Here is a 15,686-nt window from a genome sequence, read left to right on the forward strand (position 1 = left end):
CGATACGCTGTTACTTGAAAATGCTACTGCTGCTTGTTAGCTTTTGAGATACGGTTTTCTCCTGATTAAACATTTAATATAACTGAATAAATGACTGAGTAATACCGTTTTTTAAAGTTATTGTTTTAACTTCAGCAGCTGAAGTTGGCTGTTGCGATTACATATATTTTTTTGAACTTTATACACGTTTGTCTTATACACACAAAATAGCATCGAACTAACTGGCTATAAACAAACAGCGTTGGCATTGGTTTACGTTCTTGATCAAATCGAAAAATTACGTCATAAAATATACATGGAAAATACATTTACAAAATTAGTACATAATTACAAATTCAGGTCCAAAATGTTTGTAAGCGTTTGTACGTGTAAGTGGCTACTAAAGCCAGCGCTGGCATTTGTTTACGTCCTTGATAAAACTAAAACATTAACTTACGTCTGAAATTATACATGCAAACAATATTAAGTCTTACTTACAGGTTGTGGCCCAACAACTGCTGCCTCTGGTTTTAAAGTTGGAACTGCTTCATGTTTTAGTAACAGTTTCTTGTTGAATCCGGCATTGAATTCGTGGAGATTCTGGAAGCTGTCTTCCGTAAAATGCGCAGCACAGAGAGCTATTACGATTGAAATTTTCAGGAACATAATCAAACATAAATTTTAGCCATTGTTGATGAACTACAGCGTCCGTATGAAGCCCGAACACAGAAGACCTGGCAGCTGGGTGAAAATAACACACTTTCGACGGCATGGCTACAGCTCTCCACTATAACTCTTCCTCTTCGACAAAGCCGCAGAAATATGGCCATGCCCCCTTTTTTGCATGGGTTAGTTACGTATAAAACCCGGGAAGTATCTCGTTGTAGTCCCATTCCAGTCGTTTTTGTAGGCATTAAACTTCCTGATTTTTAAAAGACGATATCTCTGCTTACGTTGAACTTTCAGCGCAGCAACTTTGCAGATACTGTTCATGCACCAACAGCAACATTACACACCATTTAAAATGAAAAAAGTGAAATCACAATCAACCACCCCTTTAATACCATTTATGAGTGTTCCCCTACCATCCTAGGAAAAAAAATATTGCTCCCCAGATGTAGATATACATTTTGCTCAGTTTCGCTATGACATTTAACGGCGTACACATACACGCGGAATCACTCTGACGTTTAACGGCATAGACATACACGCGGAAGATGACGGTTCGTTTCGGCGTGGACATACACGCGGATAGCTCAAAATGCGTATAAATAACACGCCACTTGACTTGAAAGTGGCGTGTATGTTTACGCAAAGTCATGATGTCATGTTGGTATTTGAGACTCAAGAGTACAAATAAACCAGTAAACTTGTGCGTTAAATACCAATTTTAGTCTTTTTGAATTATTTAATTGCTTACCATATGTCTGAATTTTTTTTTTACCCAAATCCATAAAACCCATCTGCCATTGGTCATCCAAACATATAGGCTGCCTCAGAAATTGTGAGTAAACTGTCCCTTTAGCAGACATTATGAAAATGGTTCAGTTCCAGTTCGATTTTAGATCACTTCAGTCCTTGATTCCCAAACTTAAATGGGTTGAAAAAATAACATCACATTAAATGATTGGCATCATCAATGCTAATTGATGAATGTTTGGGTTTTGTAACTATGGCTCGTAACTAAGCATTCTTGGATATAGGCCATCCGTATGCAAAGCATTCTGGAGGCTAAATTGAATCACATTACATACAAGACAGACAGTGCCTCGCAGGCTACCGCAGCAGATGAGATCGTAAAGCTTAATTTCCATGAGACTGCATGCGTTTAAAGAGATCTGGCATCCAAACTTCATATTTATTCATCGAAACATGGAGACTTGAGCACTTAACAAGCTTTTCTCTCCTCCTCTGTTAAACCCATCAGGCCCTCTTGACGGTACAGCAGGTGTTTATGTATTTTGTTTTTTTTCTCTAACAAGGGATGAAGAAAAAACTGAGAAAATACTTCCTTGTTGTTTTCTGAGTTCAACTTAATAGTTTCGCATCTGCCATGTAAGCCGGCCACTCTCTAGAGCAAATGCTGTTTGACTGTGTGACATCTCTAGGATTTTAATCCGGTTTGGCACTGCTGATAGGTGGCCCAATCCACCTTTCTTCGCATGGTGACCAGAATATCGATCTACGGTCAGCTATGCCCCCCTCCTCACCCCTCACACGCTCCATCTCACCACTGACCCCCACCGGCAGGATCAGTGGAAGAAGTCAAACCGACCAATCAAGCGTGAGTCTTGGAAAGGCTGAAGGGATATTGGCTGATCGTATATTTGAAAGACAGAGCAATGAACTGCTTAATTATGTCAGTTATTCATGTTTTCTCTGTGCCGAGGATCAAAGGTAGTGTCTGGCTGGCTCCACCGATGATCATTTGGCTTATAACCGACACATGATTACTGGCCTAATTACCTTTGTGTGTTTTTTTTTTAGATTTGAAATAAATTAAATGTTTCCCATGGCTATATCAATGCAATTCTTATAGGCTATATATAAATATATAAACAGCGCACTTTGTGCACAGCGCAACAGTGAAAATCTCTATTAAGAGAAAATTGTGACTCTACGAAATATGAAATTATGCCCCCATCTCCCCAGCCTCCCGGTCACATTCAATGTGTTATCATCATTTAGAGAGCCAGCATGGCTCTAGAGCAGAGACGTGTAATTTTGTCAACTCTAACAAATATAAGAATAGTGTCTGCCAGTATGATGGTTCTCTTGCTCTCCACATCCATCCACAATTTTTTTTTTTTCATTAACCTATAAAGGTTTTTTTTTTTTTTTTGTGGTCTGTCTTCACCCCAAAAATAAACAGAATTTTGCATTAAAATCTCTCTCTCTCTCTCTCTCTCTCTCTCTCTCTCTCTCTCTCTCTCTCTCTCTCTCTCTCTCTCTCTCTCTCTCTTTTAGATGAGAATGTAGTTATTTAGATTTTGGTTAGGGGAAAATTAAGTTGCATAACTTAGGCTATATTTCACTTAAATCCTGTAATAGAGTGCTGCTTGTACGTTTGACTGAATTGTTTGCTTGTGTTTATTTCCTATTGTCTTTTATAATGGCTATTGTTGTTCATTTAAATATTGTTGTTCAATAAATATTATTTAAAATAAACAATATGCCATATCAGAGAATGTCTAATAGGAAGAGAATTGGCACTCTCTGCTTACTTCCGGTTTCTGGACTGGCTGCAGTAACACGTCTCTGTCCATGCGGGGGCGCTCGCAGGCGAGTGCAGAATGAATGGAGGTCTATGGCGAAAAACCCTCAAAATCCACTTTTCTCAGGATATAATTTTTTGTCTAGTAATTTGAATGTTGTATTCGAAAGGAGATGCAAAGAAATTACACATTGCTGGGTGTTCGATTTTTTAGAGTCACTTATTTGGTTTAAAAAGTCTTTTAAAATGTCAATGACGTCAGAATGCTGACGTCATTAGCAGAATGCTAGCGTGTTATGGGCAACAACAACTCAACCTGTAAGAAATCGAAAAGAAATAAGTACTCGTTCATCAAGGCCGCCTTAATGCACGGGCTTACCTGGGCTGAAGCCCAGGGGCCTCCCAAGTTCAGGGGCCTCCCATGTTCAGGTTCATGATGAGCTGAAAAGGTCATTTTGTTTTAACTTGTCAGATTTTGTCGCTGTATGTCGCTAGTCGCTTGTGGGCGTTGGTAGTGCTGTCGCTCTAATGTTATTGTTAAGGTGCGTTCACACCAAACGCGAATAGAGCGTCTGGCGCGAGTGATTTCAGTGTTGTAAAGACGCGTTTACGCGCGTCTAGAGGTCCCGCGGCGCGAATGAGGCGAGACTGCTCGTCTGGCCACATCTATACAAAACACCACCACAAGTGATATTATACAACTATATCATTTTAATTTGACTAGGAATTAGGCTCAAAAGAAACAGTATGCTGTTGGGAAGTGTTTTTATATTACACACAGCAGTGTTCAGGGATTAAATCATTTACTAGATTAACGATCGATCAATCTACAAATTAAACTCACTCATACTGTCATCAATTACTAAAACGTCATCCGAATTTGACAAATAGGCTAATACATTTTCTTGTCCCTAATAGTCAACATAATGCACTGTAAAATGAACTGCAGCAGTGCTAAACTTGCATCATAAAACTACAACACTCGAACTATAAATGTATGAATTAAACTCACTGAGACTGTCGACAGTTTCTTTTCCATGCATCATTTTATTATATCCATGTTTGTGGTTAGTTACAGTCAAATCATATAAAACAGTGAAATCGCCCTTGAACTCTTCGGTCTTGCCGATTCACATGCAATTTCACTCGAGACGGTGACGGGAGCTGAGCTCCACTGAAAGGCTTCTTTCCTATTGGTCGTCGCTCGCGAAAATCGCTTCTCATTTGCATAAAGTTGAAATTTAGTTGCTGTGTGTGGTTGTTAAATAAAGTGTCTTGTGTTTATGTGCTCAGTGATATGTTAATAACAATATTAAAATGAAAAACAATATTTAAAAAAATCACTGTTGTAGGTCTCGAAAGAAACTAATGCATTTTGTGATGTAGATTACCTAGATAGGCTATTACACTTTTTTTAAATGAGACTCTTTAAATTGAGGGGATGGGGGGCCTACAAAACCTCTCAGCCCCGGGGCCTAACATTAGGTTAAGGCGGCTCTGTCGTTCATTCAACTTTCGACCTATAACCCATGTTGAACTTGCAAAACCTACAATAAAATCTGAGATTTCTCAACGGCAATCGGGTGAAAGAGACACATTTAGCCGTCTAGCCCCATAGACTCCCATTCAGTCTGCACTCGCCCGCGATCACCCCCAGTGGAATTATAATGGAACTGCAACCAAGATCGATACAATGGGGCTAATAGGAAGTGCCAAGGCTCTCCGTAGACGGGCTCTGGCCATATTTGGTATTGCGAAAGGATTATAATATGGACTTCAGTGAAATTTACATTATTAAACCATTAGATGGCAGCAAAGACTGTCTTTATGAGAGAGTCAGAACAAGGAAGTTGTTTTAATGGGAAGGACAAAGACGAAAATGCCGCTTTCCTCAGTGGACATTCAAACGGATTTTTTGGATATAATATTATGAACATCGACCTGAAGAATGAATGCTATTTCAGTTCAATGCTGCCGAGTGCCTACGGCCGAATCACACCCATGCTGATATAGGCTACAGCAATATCGCACTGCTACTTCATGTGATATTGCTCATATCAGCTTTCATTGGCCAATGACCACCTAAGAGAACATCTGACTGACAAGTAAAGCAACCAATCACAGTTCGCTTAGGCAAACCAGTGTTGGGTGTAACGCGTTACTGTAATTAAAATACTTATCCACTGAAAAGGTAAAGTAAGGGATTACTGTTCATTTTTAGGTAATTTAATTACAGTTACTTATAATGTACTTGCGTTACATACTGTAAATTAGTTCAACAGTTATACATAAATCAATATTGAATTTAAAATCTAAATTGATCGCCTAAAGGTAAAAGTGAACGCTGCCTCTTTAAAATCGTTAGCTGTAGTTGCGCGTGACGAGTTCGCGCTAGTTGGTTATGTTGTCTGAAGTAGAAGATGTCGGCAGAAGCGAGTGGGTGTTTTACCAAATGGAAATATTCCAATTACTTTTTTTGACACAGGTAGACAAGAACATTACGGTACAATGTAAGCTATGTTCTGCTGAGAAAAAACTATCGGCCGCTGTCAATAGCATAGCACAAGTAATCCTACCTGACAAGGCAGCATCGACGAACACTTTAGAGTGATCTATGTTCGTCGACAGATAACGCTACGGCAACCAGTGTTAAGCAGCCAAAACTTGATTTTACACCGGCGGTGCAGAAAGTGTCTGAAGGTGAGCTTAAAAAAAATATTGCAGGCTAAAGGTTACAGTGAATTAGAAATTAGTTAATTTTGTTGAAACACATGACTACATAGGCTACATTATGTATGAAGTATAATATGGTATTTGTTGCTTTGAAAGCAAGTTTCATGTTTACTAAAATGTTTAAGTATTATAGTATGTTTTAATAAAGCTAAAATGCTTTAAAAGTATAAACTATTCCATGTTTGACCCATATTTAATTAATAAAAGAGTTTAATTTCTATTGTCTATCCGGTCAAGGTTTATAGGGATTTTAAGAAGTAATTTGTTTAATTACTTGTTGAGTACTTAAAGGGTTAGTTCACCCAAAGATGAAAATTCTGTCAGTAATTACTCACCCTCATGTTGTTCCAACCCTGTAAGACCTTCGTTCATCTTCGGAACACAAATTAAGATATTTTTGATTAAATCTGAGAGCTGATCACTCCTCCATAGGCTTCTAAGTGATTGAAACTTGCTGGCCCAGAAAAGTTGTTGAAGAGATCGTTAATATAGTCCAAGTGACTACAGTGGCTCAATCTTAAGTTTATCAAGCGACGAGAATACTTTTTGTGCGCAAAAACAAACAAAAATAACGACTTTATTCCACTATTCATTTCCTTCTCTCTGGGCCTTTCCCTTTGCCGCGCCGTAAAGCGCCGTACTCAGCGGGTCCCGGAACCTCCTCCAACCCGCAAAAGCTTGCCGGTTCGCCCGCCAGCTTCGCCACCTGCTTTGCTCGAGTCTCTCATTGACGGACAGCGGCCGCCGTCTGCCGCCTCTTCCGTCATAGATGCCATTTCCAACTCTCTTTACATCATAGGAGAGTTTCCCCGCGCTCAGTTCGCGCGTGTCATTCACCGGTGAAAGGAGAAAAGACTGTTTTAGTCCCGCTGAGGCTGGACCAACCTCCATTTCTCACACTTTTCTCAGTTCCCTCCTAAGTTCAGGCGAAACGGGCGTGGCCTTGGGCTATAAATATAGCATCAAGAGGCTGGTTTAGCTGGTTTTTTATCGCCGGAGCGAACCAGAGCGTGTGCAGGCACAGCAAGATACGCAGTACTCGTTCCCTCTTCTAGAGAGAACCGAGGTTACGTTAGTAACCGAGTACGTTCTCTTACTAGAGGTTCTCTCGTACTGCGTAAGTCTTACGCTATGGGGAACACAGTGTAAAACGCCGTGCATGCTAAGATCCAATACCAAAGTCCCAAGGGCAAGTGCCCGGGGCTCATCTAGTACATGATCATAAGGGACTCACAGAGAGTCCAGGAAAGAGTGGCTAGAATAGCATAATTCCTGTAATAAATAGCATCCTATAAGGAGCAATTATATTGATAGTGTTTCACACAGCCAGGGCGAAACTCGGCCTGGTCTGATGAATAGTGGGTCTTAACACTGCCCATAGAGCTGCGCGATCGATCAGCGAGCGTTTGCTCAAGCAGTTTTAGTATTCTGGGCCGAAAGCATCGGGGCAGACAGTACCGAATTATTAGACCGAAAGCAGCTTAGCCTGCAAAGCGGGAACCTCTAGGTTATAAAACCTTATAAATGTAGACGGGGAGGCCCAGCCTGCCGCCATACAGATATCTTGCAAGGCAATCCCACTGGACCAAGCCCACAACGAGGCCATGCCTCTTGTGGAGTGCGCTCTGACACCTAACGGGCACTGCAAGCCCTTAGAGGCATAAGCCAGCGCTATAGCATCGACTATCCATCTGGATAGGCTCTGTTTCGACATGGCAAGTCCCTTAGAACGTCCGTTGAACAAGACAAAGAGCTGCTCTGTCTGTCTGAAGACAGACGAGCGAGACACATAAGCCCTTAATTCCCTGACCGGGCAAAGGAAGCTGGCGTCCTTTTCCTCGTTAGAGACCGGCAGGGCAGACAGGGAAATCACCTGAGCCCTGAACGGTGTGTTGAGGGATTTAGGAGCGTACCCGTGCCTTGGTTTGAGTATGACTTTCGAGTCATTAGGCCCAAACTCCATACATGTCGCGCTCACTGAGAGCGCTTGTAAGTCCCCTATACGCTTTACTGAAGCGAGAGCCAGAAGAAACACTGTCTTGAAAGACAGGTGTTTGATATCCGTTGATTGGATCGGCTCGAAAGGGGCACCCTTCATGGCCTCCAAGACCGTAGAAAGGTCCCACATGGGAACTGAGGGAGGTCTGGGAGGATTTAACCTCTTAGCTCCTCTAAAGAAGCGAATGACCAGATCGTTCCTTCCAAGTGACTGGCCAAGCGTTGGTTTAGAAAACGCTGCTATAGCCGCCACGTAAACTTTGAGCGTGGATGGGGCTCTGCCCTCATCCAGTAGCTCTTGTAGGAAGGAGAGAACCTCCGTCACCCCACAATTTGGGGGTGAAAAGCCACGTGCTGTGCACCAGCTAGAGAACACAGACCATTTTGAGGAATAGAGCCGTCTCGTAGAGGGGGCTCTAGCCTGCATGATCGTGTTTAACACTCCCTCCGGGAGGTCAGCGGGTACCTGTTGATGGCCCACGCATTTAGGGACCAAAGCTCCGGGCGAGGATGCCAGATCGAGCCCCTGGCCTGAGAGAGGAGGTCCCTCCTCACTGGTATCGGCCATGGGGCAGCGCTCGTCAGCTGCATCAGAACTGGGAACCAAGCCTGGTTCTTCCAGAACGGAGCCACTAGTAGCACTGAGTATCCGTTTTCCCTGATCCGCTCTAACACCTGAGGTAGGAGCGCGACGGGGGGAAAAGCATAGAGCGGGCAGCTGGGCCAAACGTGGGCCAGAGCATCCCTGCTCTTGGAGAAAAACTCCGGACAGTGAGCGTTTTCTTGAGACGCAAACAGGTCTATTTCCACTCTGCCGAATGTCTCCCACAGCAGTTGGACTGTCTGCGGGTGTAGAGACCATTCCCCTGCTGGAACATTGTTCCTGGACGGTCTGTCTGGTCCCACATTCAGGTGGCCAGGCACGTGTGCTGCTCTCAGCGAGCGCAGATTGTGCTGAGCCCAGACCAGGAGGCGTTCCGTCAGCCTTTAAAGGTTTCGGGACCTGATACCTCCCTGGCGATTTATGTGGGCCACCACTGACATGTTGTCCGAACCGACCAATACGTGGTGTCCTGTTATCTGGGGACAAAAGCGCCTCAGCGCGTTGTCAACTGCCATCATTTCCAAGCAGTTTATGTGCAGAAGCTTTTCTCGTTCTGACCACTGGCCGAAGAACGGTCTGCCCTCGAGCAGCGCTCCCCATCCCGAGGTGGGGGCATCCGTAGACACCACCTTCACACTTGAGGAAGTCCCCAGGCTTACATCTGACTGGTACCAGTCGATCGCTCTCCAAGGTTTCAGAACTGAGACGCATTTCTGATCTACCTTGAGGCGAAAAAGACCGGAAGTCCACGCTCGGTGCGGTACTTGCGCTTTTAGCCAGAACTGCAGCGGGCGCATGCGAAGCAGACCCAGCTGAAGAACTGCTGATGCTGAGGCCATGAGACCCAGCATCCTTTGAAACTTTTTGAGCGGGACTATAGCGCCGCTGCGGAAGGTTTCCGTCATGCGCTGAATGTCCAGTCTGCGCTGCGGCGATAGCTGAGCTGTCATAGACAGCGAGTCCAGTTCTGTGCCCAGAAAAGATATTCTCTGACTGGGAGACAGTGAACTTTTCGCCCAATTGACTTTGAGACCCAGATTCTCGAGATGCTCGAGTAATATGGTCCTGTGTTCTATGAGCTCTGAGTGTGACTGAGCTAGAACCAGCCAATCGTCCAAGTAGTTCAAAACTCACATTCCCCAAAGTTTCAGGGGAGCGAGGGCTGCGTCCATGCACATCATGAATGTACGGGGTGCTAGGGACAGGCCAAACGGTAGGACTGTGTATTGATATGCCTGGCCCTCGAAGGCGAATCTCAAAAATCGCCTGTGACGTGACGCTATTTGTATTTGGAAATATGCGTCCTTCAGATCTATTGACACAAACCAGTCCCCTTGGCGAATTTGCGAGAGGATTTTCCTGGTCGTGAGCATTCTGAACCGGCGTTTTGAAAGCGCTTTGTTCAGCTGTCTTAGATCTAGAATGGGTCTGAGACCCCCGTCTTTTTTCGGTACCAGAAAATATCTGCTGTATAGACCCCCTTCGCTCTGAGCTTGAGATAAAGGCTCTATGGCCCCTTTGCTCAACAGTTTCGCAATTTCGGCTCGAAGTAGATGTGCTACTTCCTTTTCTACCGTGGTTTCGATTCGCGCCGCGCAACGGCGGGGGCGTCGAGCGAACTGTAGCGAATAGCCTCTTTCTATAATGTTCAGCACCCATTCTGATACCCCGGGAAGCTTTGCCCACGCATTTGCATGAATAGCTAGGGGTTGAATGAGAACTGGGCTCTGGCCGTGACATAGTGGCGGCCGGAGAGCTTCGGTATGCTGTAACATAGACACCGCGCTTGCAGCGTTTGAGGCGGGAGGCGCGCTGATAACAGCTGGCAGCCTGCCCGTGCTCGGCTCTCTTACGGCGGGTAGCTGAGAGAGAGCGAGCGGGGGGGAACCCGTGGGGCTCGTCATGTCTGTGAGTGAATGTGGGCGCGGAACAGTGAGCACATTTACACTGAAAACACCGTCGGCCTGAGCTGACTGTATGTGTGTTGGTTTCGTTTTACAGAAACCGAGAGACATGCTGTGTGTAGTGTTTGTGGGCACTGGGACGTGGGCACGTTCACTACATTTAATGCGCAATCGACATGAGTCGATTTTATGTGCGCCAGCCCTGTGGGACGGGCTGTGCCTGTGTGTAGAATTGAGCACTGGGCAGTGGGCATTTTTACTACACTCATAACACCATGGGCCGTGGCCGGACATTTAACTCACAATCGACATGAGCCGATTTTTTTTTTTTTTTTTTTTTTTGTGCGAGCCCTGGGCTTGTCATGTCTGTGATTGAATGTGGGCGTGGGCACATTTACTACACTGAGGATGCCGTCGGCTTGAGCCGACTGTATGTGCGTTGGTTTCTTTTTACAGAAACCGTGGGACATGCAGTGTGTAGTGTTTGTGGGCACTGGGTCGTGGGCACATTCACTACATTTAATGCACAATCGACATGAGTCAATTTCATGTGTGCGAGCCCTGAAATGTGGCGGGCTGTGCTTGTGTGTAGGAATGAGCACTGGGCGTGGGCATTTTACTACACTCATAACACTATCGGCCGTGGCCGGAATACCAGTAATACACTCTTTATGAGATTTATCTGGGCCGACGTGAAAACGGCGTTTGTGTGCAGGCAAACGGGCTGTGGAACCGGCTTGTTTTCTGCAAAATACACTGGAACAGTCGCATTTTCTAGAACTGAACGAGCGAGAAGTTTTGATGGAAGTCTGGCTGCTGCGGGACTCGAACACCATCGTTTTCCAAGGCGGGCTAGGAAGGCTTTGCCTCGGGCTTTACCTCAATCTCAGGCCGGGGCTCACGCGGAGGGAGGCGGCGGCCAGCAGAGCGAGAGCGCCATGGAGAATGGTAGCGGATAGCCAGATAGCATCATCTTGTCTTGTGACGGCGTTTGATTGCAGGCGTGCACGTATTAAACCAGGCTCGTTTACTGCAATATTGATATTTCCAGTCGCCTGAACTTAGGAGGGGACTGAGAACTGTGTGAGAAATGGAGGTTGGTCCAGCCTCAGCTGGACTAAAAACACTCTCTTCCTCCTCCCGCCGGTGAGTGACGCACGCGAGGGGGCGGGGTAGCTTTCTTGTAACGTAAAGAGAGTTGCCGCGTGACCGTCCGCATCTGACATCCCATGTGAGCGGCGCAGTTTGCGCGGCTCGAACAGAGGGAGAGGGGCGACCATTCAGCAGCTGTAATCCTCCATAAACGCGGCTTCTTCGTCGTCATCTATGACGGAAGCGGCGGCAGACGGCGGCCGCTGTCCGTCAATGAGAGACTCGAGCGAAGCAGGTGGCTAAGCTGGCGGGCGAACCGGCGAGCTTTTGCGGGTTGGAGGAGGTTCCGGGACCCGCTGAGTACGGCGCTTTACGGCGCGGCACCGCAGCGGGCGGAGGTGCAGTCTCTTGAGGGCAGCCGCCGTCGGCGAGCGCGAGAGCTGCATGTTTCTCACCCAGGCAGGAAACGCGATGACATGGCGGTCCCTGTCGCTTAGAGGGGCTCGGCACGAGCCACAGGAAGGGGCATCTTAGAAAAAAAAAGACGCCCAGCTCTTTTAGTGCAATGAGAGCGTGTGTCGCGGCGGCGAACACACACACACAAAACACAATAGAGGAGAAAAGGATATAACGCTGGATAGTGCAGCAGGAACGGCGACTGAAGGCGGCGCGGCCAGCAGCTTCAGATGCAATGGCTCGTCCCGCTGAAAAGGCTTTTTCTGACGGCGCGGCTTGTTTCTCTCAGGATCCAGCGATGCGTGAGCTCAGCTGAAGAGATAAAAAATCAGCTAAACCAGCCTCTCGATGCCATATTTATAGCCCAAGGCCACGCCCGTTTCGGCGGGACATGACGCAGTGGGCGCGAAGCGCCCCCATTGGAGCTGACGTCACGATAGGGCCTTATCGATAGGCTGCTGCAGTTGCCGCAGGGCAGCCAATAGGCGCGCGAGCTGTCTCGCCTGTGTCTGCATGCTGCCGCAACGCGTTTTACATTATTCCAAAATTAAGGATAATTTTTGGCTTCAGTATCTCGCGGAAAAGAGATTTCCCCGTAGCGTAAGACTTACGCAGTACAAGAAAACCTCTCGTAAGAGAACCTGGAGAGTTCAACCTATCAGATGACTACTTCGAAAGTTTTTTTCCCATTTTGTGTGCCATATACATCAGATGTTCAGCCAATGGTCTGTGTTTGTTGAGACTAGGAATGAAGTAACCTTCCTTGCTCCCCAACAGATCCAGGGTGGATAATAATCATGTTTTTCTGGACACAAGCATGCATTTTTCCCACTTGCTTTGAGTCGCAATCTAGTGCACTTATCAAAACACAAAGAAAAAAATGGCTGACCGAAATCATATTAATGCTTCACTCACTCTTTCACTGCCTGTCTCTCTCCCTTCCCGGTGTCTCACACACAGACAGATGCAAATATATTTAACAGTACACCTTAGTAGGCGTTTTTTTTTTTTTTTTGGCTTAGTATGTCTGCAGTCCCTTATCGGGGTTGATACACATCGCAATGTCCCATAAGATTAAAAAGCTAAGTGCCATACAATGTATCATGGTAATGAATGTGCGCTTCTTTATTAAGCTTTATTCAGACCATTCTCTCTCAAAAAGACAGCCGCTCCATCGGCTAATATCCCGTCTCCACCGCGCCGGGTCACCCAGGTCAGTTTTGAATGAAATTGCTGCTCAGGTTTAATTCTAAAATCTTATATTATCTGAGTGAGTGAGATCGAGAGTAAATGGGGTGGGTTTTCATCTATTTTTCTGCAATAACAAAGCGGCTCAGACAGAGATAAAAAAAAATTCTTAAGAGAAATTAAAGGAGTTTCATGTGAACGCTCCAATGCATTAATTTGTATCACTGTTACTGGAGGTAATTCATCTAGCGCTCTGTGAAGGGCCATTATTTGTCCATTCGTGGCTTTTCATATGCAATTAAAATGACTTAGTTCAACATATTCCACTGTTAAAGTCACTTGTCTCTTTATGATCCGGAATGATTTCAGAATATCCCAAAAACATACTGAGCTTCAGAGGAAGCAAGAATATCACATGCTCAATGTCACAAATTGACTTGCATGTGAATGGTGACCAAACCGGAAATGGTTTCTCTCTATATTATATCATAACTTTTACATATTTCAAATCTATCTAGATTGACACAAACATAAAAAAATTGCAATAATGTAAAATAAGACAAAGGTTTATTTTTACAACAAAACTGCTCTGAATGTTTATCTTTAACTGCACTTTGTCACATAAACAAGTCAATAACCAGTCAGTAATCTGATTTAAGTCACACAGGCCTTAAGAGAAACAAAAAAGACAGAAATCAAACCACCAGAGCCATGTCTGAAATCATGGGAATACTGTCAGAAATATTGTCACAATTCAATCTGTCAGCGAGACAGGAAGACAGAAAAGTCAAGACGGGAGCATCAGAGAGCCAAATATATATTGAGTCACAGACCCTGACATGAGCTCATGCACCAACCTAAACCTCCCTTCTTCTTCTTCTCTCCGGGCTTTTGTTCTGATGAGCATCTGTGTTTGCAGGGCTTCACTGAGCGTATTTCTGAGAAGACTGAGGGACCGAATATGTTATAGCTTCACCTCAGACAAAAATAAACCTGAATGTTACAGGCTAAACACAACCATGTCAATGTTTCACACTTTCTGGAGAATTTTTTTTTTCCTTTTGTTTCATTTCTCTCTCTCTCACTCTTTGTAAAAAAAAAAAAAAAACTTATTGAGAATAAGAGCTAAGCTCTAACAGCTGTGAGCTTTAATGGCTTAGAACATTTGAGCTGATCTGCTTTCCTCTTTTGTTTGACTATTTATGTTACACATTGTTAAAAATGGCAATATCTATGCCATAGTCTCATATTTGATCCATCATTTGCTTAAAGACCTCAAATTCTAAAGAGTTTCAATGCACTGTAAAAATCCTAAAAATGTACATCTAAAATAAGTGGCTGTCAAAAAAATTACTGAATAAATCTGAAGACATTCGGCTAAAAATTTAAGAGAAGTTTTCAAGTATCAGATTAGATCGAAATTGCAATGTAAAGGTGAAGTGTGTCATATTTTAACTTAAAAAATGTTGACTTATTCAAACACACACCCCATCTGTTATTGGCCGAGCAAACAAATAGTCCCGCCCACAAACAATGCCATAGAACAGTGCCCGCCCACTTTTTTAGCGTCCAAGTCTAAGTTTGATTAAAAACAATAGAAAAATTTTAAACTTTTGATTTAAATATGTTGATCACTGTACGCACAGGGCCTACAAATATTTAAGTCATTTGAGAGTGTAGCAAGACTTGGGTGAGTGTGGGCGCTAAAGTGTTCTTTTGGCACAATTTTCTTGTCCTGATTCTCTAATTGGTGGAGATTTCTCTGATTGATTATCTAGATAAAAACTAAGTTGAAATAATGCTTCTAGAAAAGTACATAGCATTGTGTACCTGGCTGTATATATAGATTTTTACTTCCAGAACCCAACCATTGCACTCTGCATTTTGGGGGGAATCAACCTAGAAATGGCTTACTTATATTTTCCCTGAATTAAACAAATAAAAACATGAACTTTCAGTTAACATTTTTACATTGTTCCCTTTTCATTAAGTAATCATTGTTCTAAACAATTAAGTTTCTATAATCTGTTAACAACAAAGATTTTAATTTAGCATCAAATCTTCGACCACCGCTCCATATGCCTTCTTATTTTCCCTTCACATTTCTAACCATTTCTCACTCCTATCTCCCCATTTTTCCATGCCGTCCCTGAATAAAATTGAAGAGCGCATCCGTGGGTGCTCTGACGCTCCTGCCATCTGTCCAGGGGCTTAGATTTACTCCCCAATATCTTCATAACTCACGCACAAACACACTGAGCGCCACACAAGCCAAGAGAGCGGCCAATGACATCTGAAGGTCTTGGGCTTTAGCTCCAGGGCTCGATGATTTGAGTGACTGATGTGTGTTTTAAACGCCAACGCAATGAACTCGCTGGTAATAGAAAGAGAGAGTGAATGAGATAGAAGGAGAGTAAGACATGAAGAAAAGAGAGGGAATGCTAAGAAGGGAGGGTGGCAGCCTAATGTTGCGAACGGTTATGTTTGGAACAGAATACTACATACTTCCACTATTTTA

The 15,686-nt window shown here is 44.2% G+C and overlaps 1 protein-coding gene across 1 annotated transcript; it reads right to left on the reverse strand.

The window, feature by feature from the left end:
• Positions 1-7,306: 7,306 nt before the first annotated feature.
• LOC309487424 (uncharacterized protein) lies at positions 7,307-8,795 on the reverse strand. Its single transcript, XM_082155077.1, has 2 exons — positions 8,654-8,795; positions 7,307-8,582 (listed from the first exon to the last, which is right to left on the reverse strand). The coding sequence occupies exon 2, from the start codon at positions 8,490-8,492 to the stop codon at positions 7,392-7,394; it is 1,101 nt and encodes a 366-aa protein (XP_082011203.1). The 5' UTR covers positions 8,493-8,582; positions 8,654-8,795; the 3' UTR covers positions 7,307-7,391.
• Between the last annotated feature and the right edge of the window lie 6,891 nt (positions 8,796-15,686).

The sequence above is a fragment of the Leuciscus leuciscus genome (assembly GCF_965113295.1).
Source record: "Leuciscus leuciscus genome assembly, chromosome: 23".
NCBI lineage: Eukaryota > Metazoa > Chordata > Actinopteri > Cypriniformes > Leuciscidae > Leuciscus > Leuciscus leuciscus.